Source organism: Schistocerca piceifrons, chromosome 5, assembly GCF_021461385.2.
Source record: "Schistocerca piceifrons isolate TAMUIC-IGC-003096 chromosome 5, iqSchPice1.1, whole genome shotgun sequence".
Classification (NCBI taxonomy): Eukaryota; Metazoa; Arthropoda; class Insecta; order Orthoptera; family Acrididae; genus Schistocerca; species Schistocerca piceifrons.
The window spans coordinates 276,063,112-276,087,393 of NC_060142.1; the positions used below are offsets into that span (position 1 = coordinate 276,063,112).

General features: G+C 43.3%; 1 protein-coding gene across 4 annotated transcripts in view; it reads left to right on the top strand.

The window, feature by feature from the left end:
* The first annotated feature begins 2,804 nt into the window (after nt 1-2,804).
* The window catches only part of LOC124799283, a 746,007-nt gene continuing 724,529 nt past the window's right edge, over nt 2,805-24,282 (top strand). For all 4 annotated transcript variants that reach the window (XM_047262858.1, XM_047262862.1, XM_047262859.1 and 1 more), the window contains exon 1: nt 2,805-2,944. In XM_047262858.1, the coding sequence (XP_047118814.1) occupies nt 2,817-2,944 (128 nt within the window). In that variant the 5' untranslated portion in view covers nt 2,805-2,816. The remainder of the gene's footprint in view (nt 2,945-24,282) is intronic.

Sequence of the window (24,282 nt, forward strand, 5' to 3'; positions counted from 1 at the left end):
ATTGTGTAAATCATGAAATACTTCTAGATAAGCTCAAGTACTATGGTATGAATGGGACAGCGCTCAATCATACCTAACTGATAGAGTGCAGAAAGTTGAAATAAGCAGTTCACATAACATGCAAAAAACTGGTGATTTCTCAAACTGAGGAACAATCAAGAATGGGGTGCCGCAAGGTTCGGTCTTGGGTCCTCTGCTGTTCTTAATATATATTAATGACTTGCCATTATATATTCACGAAGATGCAAAGCTGGTACTTTTTGCCGATGATGTAAGTATAACTATCACACCCAACAGACAAGAATTAACTGATGAAATTGTAAAGGATGTTTTTCAGGAAATCATTAAGTGGTTCTCTGCAAATGGGCTCTCATTAAACTTTGACAAAACACAGTAGATACAGTTCCACACAATAAATGGAATGACACCATTAATAAATATAGACTTCGTTCAGAAATCGGTAGCTAAGGTAGAATATTCAAAATTTCTAGGTGTATGCATTGATGAAGGGTTGAACTCGAAAAAACACACAGAAGATCTGCTGAAACTTTTGAGTTCAGCTATTTATGCTATTAGGGTCAATGCAAATTTTGGTGATATACATCTCAGTAAATTAGCTTACCACTCCTTTTTTCATTCTCTGCTTTCGTATGGCATCATATCCTGGGGTAACTCATCATTGAGTAAAAGAGTGTTCATTGCACAAAAGCGTGTAATCAGAATAATTGCTGGAGCTCATCCAAGATCATCCTGCAGACACCTATTTAAAGAGCTACAGATCTTCACTGTAGCCTCACAATATATATATTCACCTACGAAATTTGTTATTAGCAATCCGAACGAATTCAAAAGTAATAGCAGTGTACATGGCTACAACACTAGGAGAAAGGATGATCTTCACTACTCAAGGTTAAATCTAACTTTGGCTCAGAAGAGGGTAAATTATGCTGCCACAAAAGTATTTGGTCACTTACCTAATACCATCAAAAGTCTGACAGATAGCCATATAGCATTTGAAACATCCCCTTAGAAAAATTAATGAATTACTGTGCCGTTAAACCTCTTACGTTATTTGATTTTCAAACAGCTGAGCAGAACTGAACATACTCAGACATTTCTCTCTTTACTTATTATGAGCAACACTAAACTGACACAATATTTTTAGCGCAACAGAATCTGATCCTTACAAAAGGATGGCCCTGACTAACAATAACCTATACCTTTCATGAATCACTTACCTCACAAAAATCTTCGTTACTTGAACTACTGCAATACAGCAAATGCCACTACTGCCAGCTACATAAAAGATTCTAACTACTGAAGGCACTAACTACTGATAGGCATAGTTAGCAAATGAAAGATTTTGATAGAGAACAAACAATGTATTTACCTAAATAATATTCAAAAGTCATCATATATATATATGTATCAGTTTATGATATACAGTACTACAAATTTACTCTTTCTGATGGACACACGTCCAGATCGTCCGGTTTCAAAATTCTGCCATCTCTCTCCCCACATCCACCATTTCTGGCGGCTCACCTCCAACTGCGCAACGCTACACGCTGTTCGCATCCAACTGACCAACACTACAATAGCAACGTTCCAACAATGCAAATTAGCCACAGACTGCACACAGCGCATAATCAGTGATTTTCATAAAGAGTGCTACGTGACGTTACCAACACAAAAACCTAAACAGCCTACTTACACATTTAAAAGGAAATTAAAAGAATTTCTGAATGGCAACTCCTTCTACTCATTAGATGAATTTTTGGATATAGGAAGTGGATAATTTCCCCACCCCCGACCCAAAAAAATTAAAAACATTAAGTGTCATGTAATATTTTGTGTAATGTAATATCTTGGATAGACACCTTCTATTAACCTGACATGTTCCACATCATTACGAAGCGTCGTATTCATGATCTATGGAACAAGTACTAATCTAATCTATGCCATCATGTATTTTCTAAACCATCTACAGAAGATTGGAAAAAACTGGTAGAAGCTGAACTCGGGGAAGATCAGTTTGGATTCCGGAGAAATGTAGGAAAACGCGAAGCGATACTAACACTGCGACTTGTGTTACAAGATAGGTTACGGAAAGAAAGCTTTTGACAATGTTGATCGGAATACTCTCTTTGAAATTCTGAATGTTGCAGGGATAAAGTATAAGAAGCGGAAGATCAGTGTTTGCCTCTTAACAGGCAGTAGAACCGTGTAGTATGACGCATCAAAACACAGCCGGCTTTGGTGCGACCGGCTGGAGTGTTTGATGACAGCATTGGCACCGGTGTTTTATTACTGCGGCCCCGTGAGCTGTCTGGGGTCATCACATAGATGGAGGACGATTTCTAGCATCGGCATCAGTTTTGAGGGGAACCCAGCGACGATCTCCTGAAGATAGGGGACAGATGGTAGGACGAAACAACGTGTCACGTTGATTTTATGATCCGGCAGCAATCACGAGGAGGCAGCCATGAATTATTATTCCGGGAAAGCCTTGGCAGTTGCGTGCTGTATGGTTTGCCATTATTAGAGACCGGCTAACACACTTCAACGTGATATTGCGGATGCACGCGGCTTTCTTGACTGGGGGTCCTTTCTACGCGTCAGGCCGACGTGACGCCTGTCCGGCGACCTTGAGGTGAAAGCGCGAAGCAGTCAATGGGTCGAGCTTTGAGATTACGCGGCGCGCAGCCGCCGGAGATAGCGTGGTCCCCACTCCTTGCCTCCCACTCCGCTGCCAGCCTTCCCCCCTCCCCCGGCGACAGTCATCCCGGACAGTGTGGGCCGAGACGCGGGCCGAGATGCACGGTGCGGGTTCGGCGTCGTTGTCTCCGTGGACGCTGCTGGGGGGCGGCGTCTCCGCCGGCATCATCGTCGGCGTCGTGTCTGGGCTGTTCTACTTGGTGGTCGCGGGCATCCGATGGGCCGGGTGAGTGCGCAGCCACCGCCTCTGCGTGCCGCATACGTCGGGACCGCGATCGTAGTCGAAGTCTAGTAGGGGGCCGGTGCGTGGGTGTTACGATATCTTGCGCTTTCCAGGGTGAACCGAAAGACTTGTTCCTGTAGTAGAAATGTGAAGCTGGGAAATGCTTAGTGACCGAGTTATGATACAATCATGCAAGTATGAAAACAAACATCGGCTGATCCAGTTCTCAGTTTATAATACGATATTGGTTACACAGTATGCTGAACATTGTCAATTTGTGCACTGAGTGACTAATGGAAAAACGTATAAGATAATGGATGCATGTGTAAGTGACACATGGAGCAACTGACAATAATTGCGTATTTGACACCAGTGAATCTTCCTTTCCTTGACGTAATGTTCATCAGTGACTTAAGGATGGTTGTCCGTGAAAAAGTACACATTACAGTGGCTTTTGGTCGTGTCGTGATGCTGTTCTTCAACTCCTTGTGTCCCAATAACATAAAAAATTGAATTTTAAAATTTACCTTTGTCTTAATAGTAAGCAATGAATACAAAAAGTAAGTGGCAGAAAGTAAACAATCAATTCGTTTTAGGAGTTGGTCTCACTTTGGACTATAATACTAAAGTTTTTCATAGAATTAATCTTTATTATCATAGTAAGCAATGAATGGGGAAATAAATAGACTAAAAGAAAACATATTTTTTAACGAGGTAGTTTCACTTTGGAAGCAATGGAATACAGAATTTTCACCCACCCATCATTTCATGAGATGTTTTTGAAAGCAATTTCGCATTTGTCCTAGACGTATCCCAGATCTCAAAACTCCCATGGGCTCATAATGTCTGTAAAAAAAAATCTTAAGTAACAAGCAAAAATGGGCCTAAAATTTAATCAATTTTTAACAAGTGTACATACTGCGTCGGTGGTTTCATTTGGAGACCACTCATAAAAACGGTAGTACAAACTCAAATTTACGTTACAATAACTTCAGATGTACTTAATTTCACTGTCAGTTATCTCCTCAATATGATCACTATATAAAAAAAACACAACCTCCTACGATCACGTAACGCAATCACAGCGCTGAATACTGCTTTTGCGCTGAAGTGACTGCTGCAATGCACCACATTTTTAGAAGTACCTCACTGTACCACGAGACGTCCAAGTCTTGCAGTAGCATCAGTGATTTCATGCGAAAGGCACTGCAATTCCAAAATAAAAATTAACAAGATGATGATTTCAGGCAGAAACCACTGTTACTTAAAGCGGTTAATACATTGAAGCTGTGAAGCACTGTTTACAGACAGTATTTTAGTTGTGGCAGTACTGAAGAATACGATACTCTCAGTCATAATCGACAGTGACGTTGTACTGACGACATCTACATCTACATACATACTCCGTACCATACAGTACACGACGGAAGGTATCTTCTACCACTGTTAAACATTCTTTTTCTGTTGCAATTGCAAATGGAGCGAGGAAAAGACGCCTGTCTATCTTCCATCGTACGAAACCTGATTTCTCTTATGTTGTGGGGTTAACGAGGAGTGCTTTGGTGAGTATCTTCAACACGTAGCGAAACCTAGGTGAAACCAAGTCCAGACGTCGCGGGGTTGGGCACCCACTCCTCGTTACAGATGTCAGGCTTCGTAGGCTGGACAGACTGATAAACTGGGCAGACGGCGGACTGTGGCGGAACTAACGTCAAACTTTATAAGTGTGTCTGAACCAACAGTGCGCCGAACACTCCTAAAGATGGGTCGCCGCAGCCGACGCCCTATGCATGTGCCAATATCAACACCACAACATCGGCAACTACGACTGAAATAGGCACGTAACCATCGGCACTGGACGCTGGCGCAGTGTCAGAGCGGTGCTTGGTCTGATCAATGCCGATACCTTCTTCACCATACCGACGGGTGTCCGCGAATCCGTCATCTTCCAGGAGAATATATGCTTGACACCAGTATTGCAGAACGGAGACAAGCTGGCGACGGCTCCATTATGCTCTGGAAAACATTCATGTGGGCATCCTCGAGTCTAACGCAGCTCATAAAAGGCACGAAGATGGCCAAGGAGTATCGTACAGTGGTTGCAGACCATGTAACACCCGTTCCTGACGATCAAGTTTCCCGACGGTAGTTTCATTTTTCAACAAGATGTTGAGCCATGTCACAAGGCCAGAAGTGCGATGGAGTGACTCGGGGAACACAGTGGCGGATTCCAATTGATGTGCTGGTCCCCAACTCACCAGATCTGAACCCAATAGAATACATTTGGGATGTGATTCAATGTGGCGTCATAGCTCATCGCCCCCCCTCCTCGGAATTTACGGGAATTACACGACTTGTGTGTGCAGGTGTGGTTCGAACTCCCTCCAGCGACCTACCAAGGCCTCAATGCTTCCATACCACGACCCGTTGCCGCTGTTGTCCGTGTCAAAGGTGGACATACCGGCTGTTAGGTCGTGTAAGTGGTCATAATGTTCTGGCTGATGAGTGGCAGTAGAATCGCTCTGCAGTCTGTCCCATATGCCGGTTAACTAAACTTTCTCAACAGCGTTTCGCGAGAAGATGTCGTCTTCCCTTCAGGGAGTCCCATTTGAGTTTATGGGGCGTTTCTGTAATATCAGAGTGTTTATCCAGCATTCCAGTAACAAACCCAGCAGCGCGCCTCTGAATTACTTTGGTGTCTTCGTGGTGGGGATCCCAAACACTCGAACAATAGTCACAAACGGCCGCGTAAGTGATCTATACGCTATCTTCTCTGTTACGTCCGCCCCCGGTAGCTGTGTGGATAGCCGACACGGTAGCTCAGCGTGTTCGGTCAGAGAGCTGGTTGGCCTGTGTAATAAAAAAACTGAGTGGAAGGATCAATAAACGAACTTGAACGGATGTCATGTGACGTCCGCAACGACCAAAGACAACGATCAACAACGAACAAAATGAAAAAGAAAGAAACAAAAAAAAGTGGTCAGCGCGGCAGAATGTCAGTCCTAAGGGCCCGGGTTCGATTCCCGGCTGGGTCGGAGATTTTTCTCCGCTCAGGGATTGGGTGTTGTGCTTTCGGGGTGTTGTGCTGTCCTAATCACGAGATTTACATTTTTCTCTGTTCTATAGACGACCTACGCAACATGCAATATCTATTTTTTTTTAACTATCACGGTTTGTCTCCTCCCCTCCTGTTTCTCCCGCCGGAATATGTTTTTGACCTGGACTTCCTTACGTCTTAAAACATCAAACCACAGTGGGGAGACAGAAGATTTCAGCAGAGACGTAAATAAAACTATGGAATAATCAACGGACGTGTTAAGAAGATTGTTGTGATATAATCGTTCTGTTCACTAAATTGTAACCAAACTGTCAGTATCTAGCTTCATCTAGATCTTTATATAGCTACAGCTCAGTCTGTCACCACATTCGATTAAAAAATATTAATGATTTCATCACAGTCGTAGCGGTTTTTCCAGGCAAACCCGAGAGAGTGAACCGTGTGTTGTTTTATCATTAGCATTTTTGCTTCGTCACTATACGTTTGCATCATGAGATCTTCAGCTGCTTATCGAAGGACTTTCATCGGGACGTCACAGAGTAGAAACGTGTGTCAGTTCTGCAGATTTTTGTCGTGTGTGACATCGCAGTAGAGTCGTATTTGAAAACTGTCTATTTCCATATAAAATTGTCAGCAGCGATGTCGTATCCAACAGAAATCAGCAAAATTCACAAAATACACGTTTCTGATGTGTTCGCATTGCACTGAAGGTCCTTCGAAGTCCTGTGCTTCGAAATGTACATCGTCGAAAAAAGCTGTTGGTAAGTCAGTTGATACTCTATCTGATCAGAAGTATCCGGATAGCTAGCAGTGGACGTTAATATAAGGTGTGTGTACCCTTAACCTCTATGACGGCTTGAACTTTTCTGGGGGCACTTTCCATCATCTGGAGCCAGAGAAGGCAATGATGTTGGACGCTTGGGTCTAGAGCGAAGTCTACGTTCTAACTAATTCCATATGTTCTCCACTGGGTCCGTTTCAGGGCTTTGGGCAGGCCAGAATGTTACTGTCTTCAAACAGTTGTGACACAGACACTATTTCATGACAAAATGCGTTGTCATGATGATGTAAACAATCATCCTGATCTGTCCCTCTACTGTACGCAACACACAATACTGTAAACTGTGTTCATATCCTTCCGCAAATACCGTGTTCTTAAGCGCAATAAGAGAACTACAGCCTAACCAGAAAAACATCCCGATACGGTAACACCACCTCCTCCGAACTTCACTGTTTGCAGTATCCATGATGGCAAGTAGCGCCCTCCAGACATTCCCTGGTTCCGTCGGTCTGATGGGGAACAAGGCTGCTGAAGCTCCTGCCAAGACTGCAGTCCTCCTACATCGGTCCGCTAGCTCTTTCATTCCTTTGGATGATCTTCGTGTTGCTGTCTGTCAGCAGTTGATGTCACCTTGGCATCACCACTGGTCCTCCGTTCATGGAAACAAGCTCTGGGCTATTAAACCTCTGCCAGCGGCTTGGCCGACCCCCTCTCGGCCCTATCGCTGCGGAGAGATCATTTTAGCTATGGCGCCTATTCGGCACTGTCGTTTTAGCCGTCGCCATTTTTAAGGGCTTACAGACTAGCTAGCGATTTTGGAGATATAGCGTGCCAATTGGACAGAATGTGGCGAGATATCCCTCAGCAAAACATCCAAAAAATCCACAAATCAATGCCAAACCGAATAACTGCTTGCTTAAGGGCCCCACCACTTTGTGATCATTGTCATCAACCTTTGACAGTTCGCCATTTCCTGACAAATGTCCCTCTACGGCGTATTTTGTGGACCTTTCTCGAAGAGTAAGTCCTTGTTCTTCGCTCTCTTTCCTTCCGTCGATTGGGCTTACCGTGTAGTCCCTTTTAACTCCTTTTTCATCTTAGTATTCTAAGCTTCTGACATGGCCTCATACGACCTTAGTTGTTTTTGCGCCCTAAAATGCAACAACCCCCCCACCCTAAATCCTTCCATTGGATTGCCACAGGATATGGCGAGACTCATCACTCCACATCACTCGTTTCCAGTCATCTACTGTCCAGTGGAATCGCTATTTACACCACCTCAATCGCCACTTACCACTGACTATAGGAATGTGTGGCTTATCAGTAGCTTCTCAATTGCAACCCATTCTTTTTAACTTTTGTAGTGGTAACTTCTGCCACCGAATGTAACAGCAACACCAACTGTAGCGGAAAGAGGTAGACGACACCATAGTATGACTCGTCCAAGTTTTCCAAGAGATTTACTGTTTCCAATTACAGTGCCCCCATTCCTCTCGATCTGCGTCACTGGGTCCCACAATGCTGAGGACACCACTTCACTGTCTGCGAAACGGCTTGGCGCGGAATGGCTGCCTCAGCAACCTGTGCACACACTGTTGTGTGTCAGCCTTGTACGGCAGCAGAGTTGCGGCATCGTCAGGATGCTGGCAGTTAACTCAGTGGTCTGCATCCTTGCTGACTCAGCGCCACTCGGTGTGAGCTGCAGGCATCCAGCTGCATGCTTCTCGCCAGCGTGTCTAAGATTGCAGCAACAACAAGTGCCTGCGATCCAGAGTCCTCGCCTCAGGATGCCTCTGGCATGTGTTGGAAGCCAGGACGACTGTCCGCAGTATCGAGCCATGGAGTGACCCACCACTGGCTGGCTACAGACCCTGCGTCAGCCTCAGAGGGTCGAACCAGCGACCTGCTGTGGACTGGAATGCTGGCGCCCCATCTGCTGCTGTGCGTGATTGGTGTTGTGACATGCCCCACCATCCAGGAGAGCTGCCACACTTAAATGAATCTCGTTAGAAACCCCTATCTATTTATACGTGGCTAGGTGCCTCTGTTTTGCCATACATGCCGCTTCACGTCACGTACTCAAAACACGCTAGGCTGGCCAGTGGGCCCATTCTGCCTGTTATATGCGACATGCAAAACTGCTACATATACTCTTTCAGCAATTTGACAGACCTGTGGCCACTATTCTACTTCGCAACTGTTGGTATGTGTAACTCACTGCAATCCAGCCTGCACCGGGCTGTAACTTTTGGTCAGAATATTGCACAAAACTAACTTTCCCTATCCTAAACGGGGGGGCCACTACACTTTCTACGTACCGTCATTGGACTATCTGGGCTACTGGTAGCACTAAAGCTCACGAATGATTCGTTCTGGTGATTAAGTGCAATTTTTTACAACCATCTTCTGCAGTGTTTGATGGTCAGTGCATGTCAGCATATGAAGTCTGACTGGCCTTAGTTTAGCTATGTTTGTTCTTCTCGTTTCTGCTGCACAATTATATCACCAAAAATTGACTTCGTAGGTTTTAGAAGGGTTGAAACGTCCCTTATGAACTTTATTTACTCAGGTGACATCCAAGTTGGCTAGTCGATGTTCAAGGTCGCTGAGCTATCCCGACTGACCCATTCTGTTATTGCTTCTGTACTGGCAATGCAATTCTCCCCACCTCCTTTTATACTGGTGGCTGCGCCTCTCATGACATCTAGTGGTCAATACCGCTTTTCCCACATGTGTCCTGAGACTTTGGATGAGACAGTGTTCAAATGGTTCAAATGGCTCTAAGCATTATGCGACTTAACTTCTGAGGTCATCAGTCCCCTAGAACTACTTAAATCTAACTAACCTAAGGACATCACACACATCCATGCCCAAGGCAGTAATCGAACCTGCGAACGTAGCCGAAGCGCGGTTCCGGACTGGAGCGCCTAGAACCGCTCGGCCACAGCGGCCGGCTGTGACAGTGTAGCCTTTGCGTTTAAATATACAAAAAAATACAATATTTATATGGAAAAAATTAATTTCTCTAAAAACGTGAGAATTTTGGAAATTGAGAAGTAACAGTTACATTGATCAGAACGTAGAAAACAAATGACAGAGAATTAAGAAGAAGAGGGTATTAGTTGGACACTTTTAAAGAATGAATGAGGATGTATTAACCAAAAGTACCTTTAAATATCCTTGGGATAAAATTTCAAAAACCATTTGGTTTCAAGAAGTTAAGGCACTTCTAAAGAAACAACATAAGGAAAGAAAAAAATGGTTCAAATGGCTCTGAGCACTATGGGACTTAACATCTGAGGTCATCAGTCCCCTAGAACTTAGAACTACTTAAACCTAACTAACCTAAGGACATCACATACATACATCCCGAGGCAGGATTCGAACCTGCGACCGTAGCCGTCTCGCGGTTCCAGACTGAAGCGCCTAGAACCGCTCGCCCCTCCGGCCGGCATAAGGAAAGAAGACGTAATGGAAAGAGAAATGTCTAGGTTGGGTTGATTTGGTGGAAGAGACCAAACAACGAAGTCATCGGTCTCATCGGATGAAGGAAGAATGGGGAAGGAAGTCGGCCGTGCCCTTTCAAAGGAACCATCCCGGCATTTGCCTAAAGCGATTTAGCAAAATCACAGTAAACTTAAATCAGGATGGCCGGACGCGGGACTGAACCGTCGTCCTGCCGAAAGCGAGTCCAGTGTGTTTAGGAGAAAATTTTTGAAAATAGAACATTTTCGAGGTATAAGGAAAAGTGGTTTGAACAATGACACGTATTTATAGTAGTGGGGAATCTGTGGCATTAGCAGTCATTAAGCAACTTGAATTTTATGGTCATCACCCAAGGCACGGAAAATTATACCGTTTCTTTGGTGCGGTGGCAGTCTCTGCCCTGTCCTGTAGTCAAGGTGGATGCTCGGAGTCGAAATAGTGTTCCCAGTCCTTCTACTGCAGTTTCCTTCTGCAGTCCTTATGGAGTTGCGGGAAAGAATTTCCCATCACAACAAATATGGCCGCCGTTTACAAGGACGCTCCTACTGCACAACTGAACAAAGAGGACTTGTGTCGGCTTCTAGAATATCCATTCAGTTTTACGCGGCGGAATTTCTGTACGAGACCGTGAAGGGCACGGCTGTGCTGTCCTGAAGGTTTTTGCATCCACTCATCTATGGAGCAAAAAGTGTCATTCGAGAAGACTGGAATGAAAGTGTGATATTTCAAGGTCGAAAAGATGTCATCTCCAGGAACTGATCTTTCTCAAAGTCTGCAGGATGTAACACCATCTTGATTCACGTTATGTGTCGGTAGCAATAGTGATAGGTGTCACACATATGTGAACTGTTGTGCTCTTCTTTTGAATATAAATTCACACGAAAGAAAGTAGTACTGGCACACGTGTACTACGGTCCCGTCCCGCTTCTAAGAATATTTTCAATGAAATCGAAGTACACAGGTTTTGAATTTACATAAAATCCTAATCTAAAAGGAGAAAAAATGCTATATTAAACTGGTCTTGGCTAGCATAATCTTATTAGGTGTAAGAACTGGATTAGTCAAATTATGTCTAAATATATTTGCCATCGTCAATCAAAGAAATTATACAGGCTGGTCAGGAACAGTTTGAAAAGCTAATAAGGGTGTAACAGGGTAAGTTGTGCTGAGAAATAATTGTTAAGAAAAAATTTCGATACGTTGTGCCTTTTCGAGTTAATTATCATTGGAAGTTAGCCAATCAGGTAGATGAATGTATGTATTCAAGCAGCCCGCCAGAAACGGTTTTGCCAAACGTGTTCTTCGTTTGGTTCCCTAAAACCGGACGAGAAAGCGATGCAAGAATTGAATGTGGGACGGTAGTAAGGATCGAAACCGAGTCAAAGGCTGAGCAATCTCGCGTGATATCATCTATGCTATGAGAACAAGTGATGGAAACTGAATCTTGCAGGCGGCTTGCCTTACGCGCCCAACGGCCTGATTGGCTAACTACTATGCTAATTAACTCGGAAACGGCGAATCGTATCTAATTATTTCTCAGCACAATCTTCACTGCAACACCCTTACAAGTTTTCACACTGTTTCAGACCATCCTGCACGTTTTTAGTCATTTCAGTAGAATTCAGCGTAACGATCTGGTCAAGGCCTAGCGTACTTCATATCGTTGAAATGCACAATATTTGGAAGCGAAGAGCCACCGTTTCATCACATCCATGTGAAAACAATTCTCGTTTTACTGTTCAGGAAGTGTAATGAGAATTGCGAAAAGAAAGAAGTTGTAGTATTGTTATTTACCGGAATCGCGAAATGCAATGAGAAACCCGAAAAACAAGCTCTGTGGTCGCCACAAAAGCCTTCATTTGTTATTCAACTTAAATTTATTGTACGTAGTAATGCATATGCTTGCAGTGACTTGCATTTTCAACGACCTTCTCCATGGAAAGAATATTCATAAATGAAAATCTCAAATAAAATAAGGTGACTGATTAAAAATCGACCTCACTTGTTATTTAGATGAACGTAACTAATGCTATATTCGATTTCGTCGCCGGGCGTGGTGGCCGAGCGGTTCTAGGCGCTTCAGTCTCGACCCGCGCGACTGCTACGGTCGCAGGTTCGAATCCTGCCTCGGGCATGGATGTGTGTGATGTCCTTAGGTTACTTAGCTTTAAGTAGTTCTAAGTTCTAGGGGACTGATGACCCCAGATGTTAAGTCCCATGGTGCTCAGAGCCATTTTTTTCGATTTCGTCGTATTAGTTCAAAGTGGAGCTTCCATTGTATGGATTAACTTTCGGAAAGTTGTGAAGATGTAGTTAGGCAATAAAATGTATCTCCACTGATGGGTTTTATCAAATGGAGAAAATATATGTTATCCTAAATAATTATTCAACTGGAACCCCTGTTCGACTACTTTTCTGCGGCTTTTCTACTGGTAACTGTTATGTGCAAAAATTACGGCTATCTGTGCGCGACTGTAGCTTAAACTTCATCAGCTTAAAAATGTAAATCATTGAAAGAAAGTTAGTTAAAGGCATATGTGAAGTAGTATTCAGACTAGAACAGTTACCCGTCTCTGGACATTTGTTTGATACTTTCAGAACGAAAATGAAACGCCCTCTTTTTTGCATTGAAATTATTTAAATGAAAGCTAGGTTCTGTGACATTTACATTTCAATAAAATACTTACAATCGATCGCACAAAACACGTATTTCAAAATAATCTTCGCGGTACGAAAACTCTGAATTACTGAATTCACTACGTGTGCACGTCCTTTTTTGTTTTACAAAGGGACTACACAAAATATTACCTTAGCAGAATCTGTGGTGGGAAGCGTTAGAAAAAGTGAGCGAAAATTAAAATTCCTTCCCTACATAATTAATTTACACAGTTACAGACAATAATGTCTTTCACCTTACGAAACAATATAGGCCACACATATTACATTAAATTAATTTTTCTTTGTTATTCTTTGATAAACAAAAGCTTTAAAATTTCTTGTTTGGTAATTCCCTTTGGTGGCAACGCTTGGAAACATGATTTTATTTTTTTTGGGGCTGCTAGGTGTCGCTCACACGTTCAAAATCGACAGCACGGACAGGCGTGTTCTCGACAAAAATATGGATCATACTACCGATAAAAAGGGAGAGGAAAAAATAACTATTTCTTCTCATCAATTAAAATACACATCGTAAAGTTCTATTATAGTCAGAATGAAAGAATAAAATCACTGATACGTATTCTTTTAAACGCATACACCAGCGCATGAAACAACAACGAAATGACAAGGTAATGAGCGGCGATAAGTGCATAAACACACATTCAAATGAGATGTTCAAGGAAAACGTTACAGCTGTTGCCAATTATGTTAAAAAGATACATATTCCCCTCGTATTTTAGCGGTCTGTTACACAGTTACGCATCCTGCGGTCTGGTTGATATGCCTGCATAATGATGTGTCAAACGTAATAGGCGAGGATCACTTTGGTTCTATCACATCCATGCCATCCATGCAGCGGTCGCGCGGTTCCAGACTGTAGCGCCTAGAACCGCTCGGCAACTCCGGCCGGCAAACAATGCAAGGGGGTTCTCCAAAAAACCGGAATTATTTTTTAGAAGCTACATATTTTCACATATTTTCAAATTACTTGCAAAACAACCTTATCTCCTTCAAAATACTGTCCATCACAACTAATACATTTGTCCCACGGGTGCTTCCACAGCTGGAAACATTTTTTGTAGTCATCTTTAGAAACTGTTGACAGCACCCTCCCCCCCCCCCCCCTCCTGGTTTTCTTCTAGACTTCTTCAGTGTTGTCAAATCGGTGTCCTTTCATGCCCCTTTCCATACCTGGAAATAAGAAAAAATCGCAACGAGCCAGGTCAGGAGAGTAAGGTGCTTGGGACAGCGGAATCGTGCCATTTTTAGCCAAAAACTCTGAAGAGACGGCCGTGTATGCCCGAACCGTTGTCGTGGTGGAGGAACCTGTTTCCTGTCTGCCGCAAATCGGGTCTTTTTTGCCGAACACTGTTGCGAAACATTCTTAAAACTTCCAAATAAAAGGTTTGTTTGATGGTCTGACGTGGGGCAACAAAATCTGAATGAATCGGGTATTTCATGGACGTACAGAACGAGGTTTGTATCAGCCGACATGTCGCCATTTTTAAATCTAGCGAACCACTCGTATACTTGAGTTTTTCCCATAGCGTCATCTTGGTAAACTGTTTTCAACATCAAAACAGTTTCAACAGCATTTTTATTTAGCAGAAAACGAAATTCCACAATTTCACGCTGTTCCCTTAACGTGCCATCATAAAAAACGAAACAAGAACAAAACTGCGCTAGCAAAAACAATCAGTGCAGATGAACAGAACAAGCCAGGTTACAACACAGGCGGCACCGAACTGACAGCTGCGATACACACGCCCAGCGGCAGAAATGCGTAGTACACAAGCTCCGGCAGTTTTCAGCCGTCTCAGTGTTTGTGACGTCATATTACCTGTTCTGTGTGTCGTACAGTGAAATAATTTTGTAGGTATATTCACCTGCATACGCGGATACTGTCTGCAAAACGTGTTGAGAAGAAACTTCGTAGAAAACAACTAATAAACGTCATTCACAGTGCCTCAGTTTTTCACGCCTCTCAAAATTTACGTCGTCGTATATCCTGAACTATGAGAGGTACCATATATAATTTTTTGGGTGTATTTAACGGCATGCGTCAATACTGTCTGCGAAATTTTTTGCAAATACATTTTGTAGCAGAGAAATAATACATTTAAACGTCATGCATCATATAGTAGTTTCTCAACCACAGTTCATGACGTCATATCTCCTGAACTATAACAGGTAGGTGTTCCTTACACTCACAGCGATTGTTGTCTGACGGTAAGGGATATGTGTACCAAGTTTGGTTTTGCTGGTGAAATACGCTTACCATTTAGGAATAAAAGTAATATACCTTAAAAACACTGAGCGGATGCCGATCGATCGTTGGGTACAGACAATTTTGTTAACTACTGTCAAATTTAGTTCTAAGAGCACGACACATTCTCAGATTCCCTGAGCGACTTAAATCAAAACTGACAATTCGAGAATCTTGTCCCCTCTTGGTGAAATTTCTATGGACCCTCGTGCTATGGCCACTCTGCCGATCGCTGCCGTAGAGGCCACACACATAACGTCACACGAATGACAGCTCGCTCCATACGCTTATGGAACGGGAAGAAACCATAATAAATGCTACAATGGGAAGAATTCTCTTCCAAGCACTTCACAGTAGTTTGCAGAATAAAGATGTAGATGTTGAAAATAGGCACAAAGTGCTCAGCAAAGGAAAAAGAAACACTGTGAAACAATGAAGAAATACTGCAAAAAATGTGCCAACACCGAAAGAGGAAGAATAGAAACTGGAATTTGGTCCCTGGAAGGTCCTAATAATAAAGAAAAAAGGCAGTAATAGTGATTAGTGATAGTAATAATCCCGAACGTGACGTTACTGATCAAAATGGAAGTCAGTTCTTTAGTAACCGCACAATCATGGCTATAGTCTCGTTTTTGTTACTTCAATTTTTGTTATTTGAATCACATACCAGTAGCAAATTCTATATGTATTCTTCCGCATCTGTGCATTTTAGACTCCATGTTCGTCAGTACCGGCCAACCAGCACCTTGTTCGTCACGCACATCTTGCGTAACACACATGCGCTTTTTTCTCTGAGGTTATGTCATGTCGACTGTTTAAGCTGCACTTGTCAATGACGTAGCATATTTTCTTGTGAGACGTGTGGCTGAAGGCACAATGACGGTGACTTGTCCTCTATCGCCTGACCCCGAGTTCTATGTTCGTCGTTGGCAACATTAGCTCCATGTACAGGCTGTTTAACAATTCCGATTACAGGCTTCTAGAAGTTGGAAGAGGGAACTTAATAGATAAAGTTTCGATACCGAAACCATGTTCGAAAGTATGCGATTAGGGTATACTCGTAAGGTAAGTTTGGTGATCGGATCTCTTTCAAATCTCCCGCTTCGCGGTACGCATATAAAAAGATGAGGGCGCTTCCGTCAATCTCTGGTATAATTGCGACATCACATATCATTTTTGTCCAACTACAAAAATGACAGCGAGAAACTACAACGCCCGCATCTTGGAGAGTTGACTGTGGTGCTCCAAGGACGCACTGCGCTTCGTCATGTAGAAGAGAACGTGACGACAAGTGCTCTAAACATTGGCCATGCCATCATCTGCTGCAGACTATATAGATCATAGCTCACTGTCACAGCTATGCTGTATGCGTATCGTGAAGCGGAAGGTTTGAAACTGATTCGATCTTCAAACTTATTTTAACAACCAAACGCTACATTTCCGCACATAGGTTCCTTATTAAAACTTATCTACTAAGTCCTCTGTACAACTCCTAGATGTCTCTAGTCGAAACTGTGAAACACCCTGTGTAATGCATGTCATTATGACATGTGAATTCTGATTTTTGATTGGTTCAGCCTTTAGTAATTTTTTATGAAGTTGTTGTAACCAGACTTTATGCATAGCACAAAATAAAAAACTGAAACGATGGGGGGCAGTGAAATGAAAATCGATCACCTGTCACAACATGATTAGGACAAATCTTATTTTGCTGTGTGGAATTGTAAAACCTATGTCACTTTTAACGTTAATTGACAACTTTGCCAACGCTATATGTTCACTTTGTACCAAAGAGCATTACATCTTAAATGTCTTGTTATAAGGTGGTTTAGTACAGAAGCCCCATTTGTTCAAAAATGTGTGTGAAATCTTATGGCCGGCCGGACTAACCGAGCGATTCTAGGCGCTACAGTCTGGAAGCGCGCGACCGCTACGGTCGCAGGTTCGAATCCTGCATCGGGCATGGATGTATGTGATGTCCTTAGGTTAGTTAGGTTTAAGTAGTTCTAAGTTCTAGGGGACTGATGACCTCACATGTTAAGTCCCATAGTGATCAGAGCCATTTGATCCATTTTTGAAATCTTATGGGACTTAACTGCTAAGGTCATCAGTCCCTAAGCTTACGCGCTACTTAACCTAAATTATCCTAAGGACAAACACAGACACCCATGCCCGAGGGAGGACTCGAACCTCTGCCGGGAACAGCCGCACAGTCCATGACTGCTGCGGCTAGACTGCTGCGGCTAGACCGCTCGGCTAATCCCGCGCGGCTAAGCCCCATTTATATACGTGTATAATTTTACAAGACCGTAAAAAAAATTATTTGTTACTAGGTCATCTGAAGAAGGGCAGAGCCCGAAACGCGTAATGAAAAAAAATGAAATAGGTCCAGAAATATCCTGTGACTATAATTTCGCGACTACCCAGCAGTTTTAAAACCATTTCTATTCTTTTGATTGATATTCCTCGAGCTTTGTATAATAAGGAATAATAACAACGTGGGAGGTACAAAACGCAAACAGCTGCAAGAAATAGCGCGCACTCCGCACGTGGAACTCTGAGCACACGGTAGCAGTTGGAGCAGCAGCAGCTAGCTAGCTAGCTAGCACGCCTACGGGTTGCCGCTGTCGCCTTATCTGCGTGACATCAGTGAGTCCCATGACCTGACGTCGCGGATATTAATGGAGGACGCCTATCTGGCACAACAGCCGCCGTACGCCGGCGCTGTTTACTTCAGCCTCAACCCACACGGCGCTTCCTTACAGGGTCAGCTGCGCGCTGCCGCGTTCTCCGTTGCTTTACATTTTCTCAGCCTTTCATTTATTATACTCCGCAATCCCCCTTATGCAGTGTGGCGGAGAGTATGTCGCGTTCATTATCATTTCCCTCCTATCCTGTTCCATTAGTGGACATGGGTGGGAAGACCGACTGTCGGTACGCCTAGTTATAAACTCTAGTTCTCTAGCAGTCACTTCGTAACATATACGAGCACTGATAATTTTGTTCGCACATGGGTCGCGGCGTCGATATCTTTTTCAAAACAAAACATTGTTCCTTCCCTGCTGTACAATCTTCAGTTCATTTGCTGCTCGCCATTTCGACTTTACATCCATTTTCAAGAAACATTCACATACCGCTAATCTCTACATGTGTTGCGACATGTTACGTGTAGATATCTGAAAGTTGCTTCTACATGTGTTGCGACACATTATGTGGAGATATCTGAAAGTTGCTTGATAATGAGTATAAAATCGAAATAGCACTCCGTCTTCAGGCCACGAGAGGCTTACCGGGACCATCCGACCGCCGTGTCATCGTCAGAGGAGGATACGGATAGGAGGGGCGTGGGGTCAGCACACCGCTCTTCCGGTCGTTATGATGGTATACTTGACCGAAGCCGCTACTGTTCGGTCGAGTAGCTCCTGAATTGGCATCACGAGGCTGTGTGCACCCCGAAAAATGGCAACAGCGCATGGCGGCTGGATGGTCACCCATCCAAGTGCCTGCCACGCCCAACAGCGCTTAACTTCGGTGATCTCACAGGAACCGGTGTATACACTGCGGCAAGGCCGTTACCACCAAAAATCGAAATAAGCCAGTAGCAAATAAACTGGACGTTGTACAGCCAGTAATAGACAATCTCTTCTTTTGGAAAGCAGACGAGTCTGTGGGAGCAAGTGTAGAGTAAGGGTCCGATACAAGTCGTGTAGAAACTTGTGGTAGTGTTTTTTCATAACTGCTACGGAAAGTGCCCTGTTCACTTGTAACTTACTCATTTAAAATTTTTTTGTGTCTTTACCATACAAAAGGATTTCTGTATTTCATCTGTGCTTGAAGGATAATTCAAACAAGTTCTTATGCTTATCCGTTACGGACTTACTAGGACCTGTGACTGGATATCTATGTCTATACTACTGTATAAAGACAAATCGTTGTTTATAGTTATTATCAAAAATCTCGAAAAGATCTTCCGTGCTGGCCCGGGTGGCCGAGCGGCTGTAGGCGCTGCAGTCTGGAACCGCGCCACCGCTACGGTCGCAGGTTCGAATTTGGCCTCGGACATGGATGTGTGTGATGTCCTTAGGTTAGTTAGGTTTAATTAGTTCTAAGTTCTAGGGGACTGCTGACCTCAGATGTTAAGTCCCATAGTGCTCAGAGCCTTTTGAACCATCTGATCTTCCGATTTACTTCAGATTTTTACACGATACTCTAACAGACCTTTGGATTGATGTAGGCTACATTTTAAATGTATGTAGTATATAAATATCTATATAATATCATATAAATAGGAACCTTTTACCAAAGTCTTGAAAATTTCTTAAGCGAATTACTTAAAATTTGTATATGATGTAAAAAACCATTTGAATGGTCATAGGCTATATACAGGGTCCCAGAATGAGATTTTCACTCTGCAGCGGAGTGTGCGCTGATATGAAACATACTGGCACATTAAAACTGTGGACCGAGACTCGAACTCGGGACCTTTGCCTTTCGCGGGCAAGTGCTCTACCAATATAGGGTGTTTATAAATTAGTTATACAAAAGAAACATTTAATTGCGAAAAGGATAAATAACTTACACAAATGTTCTGTAGGCCACTGAATACAGTACATTTTCAAGTTCTATTTTCACCTAACACTGTTAGTTCCCGACATTCCTGCAAGATGGCATGCACGAATGAGTTCTTCCAACAGTCTTCATGGAGTCGTATAACAGTGCAGAGCATACCAGTGTTGTTTACGGTTTCACGAATCCAAATCTGCTACTACCTTTCAGAGACAATTCTGGACTAAATATCGCAAGCCACCACCTTAAAGCTAAACTGTTGTTAACTGGTTCAATCGTTTCACCGAAACTGCGTGTGTGTCCTATATGACCCCAGGTCAGGGTCGGCCAGCAGTGTCTGACGCAGATTCCACACTGTAACAGTAGGCGTATTCAGTTCTAAGATGGCGCGTCTCGTTGATTTACCCGCATTGTGAATGTAAGACAGCCGAATTTGTTCAATTGCTGTATCAGAGACTGCTGGCTGACCCTAACCAGGCATCATAAGTGATACGCAGCTAGTTTCGGTGAAACGATTGTACCAGTTAATGACAGTTTGTCTTTGAGGTGGTAGATTGCTACATGTAGTCCTGAATTGTCCTTGAACTGCAGTGGTGGATTTGGATTCATGAAACCATAAACAACGTCGCACGTGCTCTGCACCGTTACACGCCTCCATGGTGACTGCTTATGCCAGCTATCAGGGAAGCCGGAAATAACAGTGTTAGGCGGGAATAAAACTTAACAACATATCGCATACAGTGCTATATCAAACATTTCTGTAACTTATTTACCCTTTTCACAATTAAAGATTACTTTTATATAACTAATTTATAACACACTTTACTTTTTAACATTGTTGTTGTTGTGGTCTTCAGTCCTGAGACTGGTTTGATGCAGCTCTCCATGCTACTCTATCCTGTGCAAGCTTCTTCATCTCACAGTACTTACTGCAACCTACATCCTTCTGAATCTGCTTAGTGTATCCATCTCTTGGTCTCCCTCTACGATTTTTACCCTCCACGCTGCCCTCCAATGCTAAATTTGTGATCCCTTGATGCCTCAGAACATGTCCTACCAACCGGTCCCTTCTTCTTGTCAAGTTGTGCCACAAACTCCTCTTCTCCCCAATTCTATGCAATACCTCCTCATTAGTTACGTGATCTACGCATCTAATCTTCAGCAATCTTCTGTAGCACCACATTTCGAAAGCTTATATTCTCTTCTTGTCCAAACTATTTATCGTCCACATTTCACTTTCCATACATGGGTACACCCCATACAAATACTTTCAGAAACGACTTCCTGACACTTAAATCTGTACTCGATGGTAACAAATTTATCTTCTTCAGAAACGCTTTCCTTGCCATTGCCAGTCTACATTTTATATCCTCTCTACTTCGACAATCATCAGTTATTTTGCTCCCCAAATAGCAAAACTCCTTTACTACTTTAAGTGTCTCATTTCCTAATCTAATTCCCTCAGCATCACCCGACTTAATTCGACTAGATTCCATTATCCTCGTTTTGCTTTTGTTGATGTTCATCTTATATCCTCCTTTTTAACATATGTAATGTGTAACAGCGGAAAGTTGTTAGTGAAAATCTCGAAATGTCTTCGACCGACTTACCTCAAATTTTTACACAATACTGTAACATTGATTCAGACATATGTAGGCTCTATACATTGTACAGATTCTCTCTTAAAACTCAGTGTGAGAAAGAAAATTCTGTGTTATGCCGTGTTGTGAAAAATGAGCAGTTTCATTTTGTTTCTCGCAGTCTTTTTAATTACGAGAGCAGGGCCGTTAAGCCATTAGATAAATTGTTTCTGTGATATACGTTCATGGTGTGTCTAAAAAGTTCGATGAATGCTATCAGACAGCAAACAAAACAAAAGATACAAACAAATGTTCTTTATTGCCCCTTCAAAATTTCGCCACTCGCTACTACACACTTTTGACAACGTTCGTTCAGCTTCTGAAAACTATCAGCAATGGCCTCCTGTGGAATCGATCGTAGAACGGCTATCACACGATGTTTGATGGCATTCACTTCCGCACAACGTTCACCTTTCACGGCCGCCTTCAAGCGGGCAACAGGAAGAAGTCCGCAGGAGGCAGATCAGGGGTGTGCAGAGAGTGTTCAAGAACATTTACCATCTTCTACGCCAGGAATTGGCGCACAAAGATCGCGCAGTGTGCAGGGGCATTGTCGTGGAGCAGCATCCATTTTCCAGTCCTGTGAAACTCTGGCCGAACCCGCTAGATAAGCTGTAGCAATCGGTTCAAAACCGACTCGTAAAGTTCAGCATTAATGGTTTGACCTGCAGGAACAAATTCCTTGAGGATGATGCCATTGTTATCGAAGAAGAAGCCTTGGATTTTTGCAGACAGCTTATTTTTGGTCGCGGGGAAAGACGGTGAACACAATGAGATCGATTGCCGTTTTGATTCCGGATCGAAATGGCAGCACCAGGTCTCATGTTCCGCGACGATGGTGGATTCTGGTCACACATGGAAATGAAATCACGGACAGTTTCCATCCGTTTTGCTTTCTGCTCGTCTGTGAGCTTGTGCGCCATAAATCGAGATCAGATCTTCCGCTTACCCAAATCATCGCGGACGATGGTGTTCACCGTGTCCTTGCTAAAGCCCAATTTCTCCGCACTCAATCTGAGAGTCCGTCGCCAATCTTGCGCCAGCATTTCTTGCACTTTCTCGATCTTTTCTGGGGTTCTGCTTGTCGACGGACGGCCTGAACGTGGCTCATCCTCAGTTGTTTCCTTCCCTTCGCCATTCGTAAACACATTTTCTGCCCACGGCTTCCCTTCCGGACACCTGCACCAACATTGCATGTGTCTCCGTTGCAGTCTTCCTCAATTTGTAGCAGAACATGATGTTTAGTTTACACGTTGCTCCATTGCGATGTGACACTTTCTCTCACACTGACTACGTTCAACTGGTCGCAGTCTGTTTACACAGCCAGTCACATGTAGTGCATGCCGTGTATCGATTCTCCTCAAGACTCTGAAGACCCATGCGCATGCACGCACACATGCGCCAAGTTGCCGCTCAGATATGACAACATTCACCGAACTTTTTAGACACACCACGCACATTCTTGCGCCTTATATACAATTTTAAACAAAATCTGTATACACAGCTATGTGCTGTTTTTTTTTCTCGCAGTCTGGTTTAACAAAAAACAGGAAAGTTACATTTATGGCTTATCCGCTTACGATTAGAATACTACTAGCCGCGCGGAGTGGCCGCGCGGTTTAGGGCGCCATGTCACGGATTGCGCGGCCCCTCCCGTCGGAGGCTCGAGTTCTCCCTCGGGCATGGGAGTGTGTGTTGTTCTTAACCTTAGTTTAAGTAGTGTGTAAGTCTAGGGACCGATGACCCCAGCAGTTTGGCCCCTTAGGAATTCACACACATTTGAACATTTTGAATACTGCTACGGAATCTGAATCGGCCGAAACTTTGTAATGTTACCCGTGTGCAGATTAAAACTATACTAAACTGTAACTGAAGCCACTACCCAGCAAAAGAGATTTCTCTTATACCCCGTATACCAATTATCCCAAACGATTTACCCATTTATTTTAAGAGACTTCATTTACCAATCAAGATATATTTGGCGATAATACTAAAGAAGGCTCGAAGATCAGAGAGAGAGAGAGAGAGAGAGGGGAAGGAGAGGAGGAGATGGACACAGAGATGGGGTGGGGGTGGAGAGAAGTAGATCTGGACGTATATCCGATTCCCATACGTGTTTAGCTTCATTGTCGAGTTCTCTAGTTCAATATAAATACAAAAAACTACAACCTCTCATTTTTAGAAATATGCGTCTATTCCATTAAATAGTTTGCGAACCTTTTCAGGCTCATAATTGGATGGTACACACAAAAATTTCATGTTTATTTCCGCATCGTGGGTAATAGCTTGCGACAGAATGAGCAACTTCGTAATTGATATCCACCAGAAAGCTGGCATTGAGATTGCCAGCTGGCCATAGATCGCTCACTTTTCACTATGAATATAAGTATGTAGGGGCTGTCACAATAAATCACCAGCATCCAGCATGTGCTGTACATAGTGAAAAGTTAGTGATCTGCGGCTAGTTAACGGTGACAGCTAAAGATGCCAGGTGACACCACTTACAAAGCCTTCCGGACGACGCTATCCGGCTGAATATCCGAGATATACTTAAAATTACGAAACCACCTTTACTGTCGCGAGCCAGTGCTCAACATCACACTACGGAAAAAAATGTTACTTGCACGTACACCATCTAAAGATGAGTCTGGAAACGTTCGAAAACTATTTAATGGAGTAAACGAGTATTGCAAAAAAAAGTGAGTGGCCGTACTTTTCTGCACGTATAATAAATATGACCGATCGGGCATTTATGCACCATCTGTAGATGAGCCTGGAAAGGTTCGAAAACTAATTAATGCAGTAGACGAGTATTTAAAAAAAGCGACTGGCTGTACTTTCCTGTACTCATAAGTATAACAGATATGACCGATCGTGCATCTATAC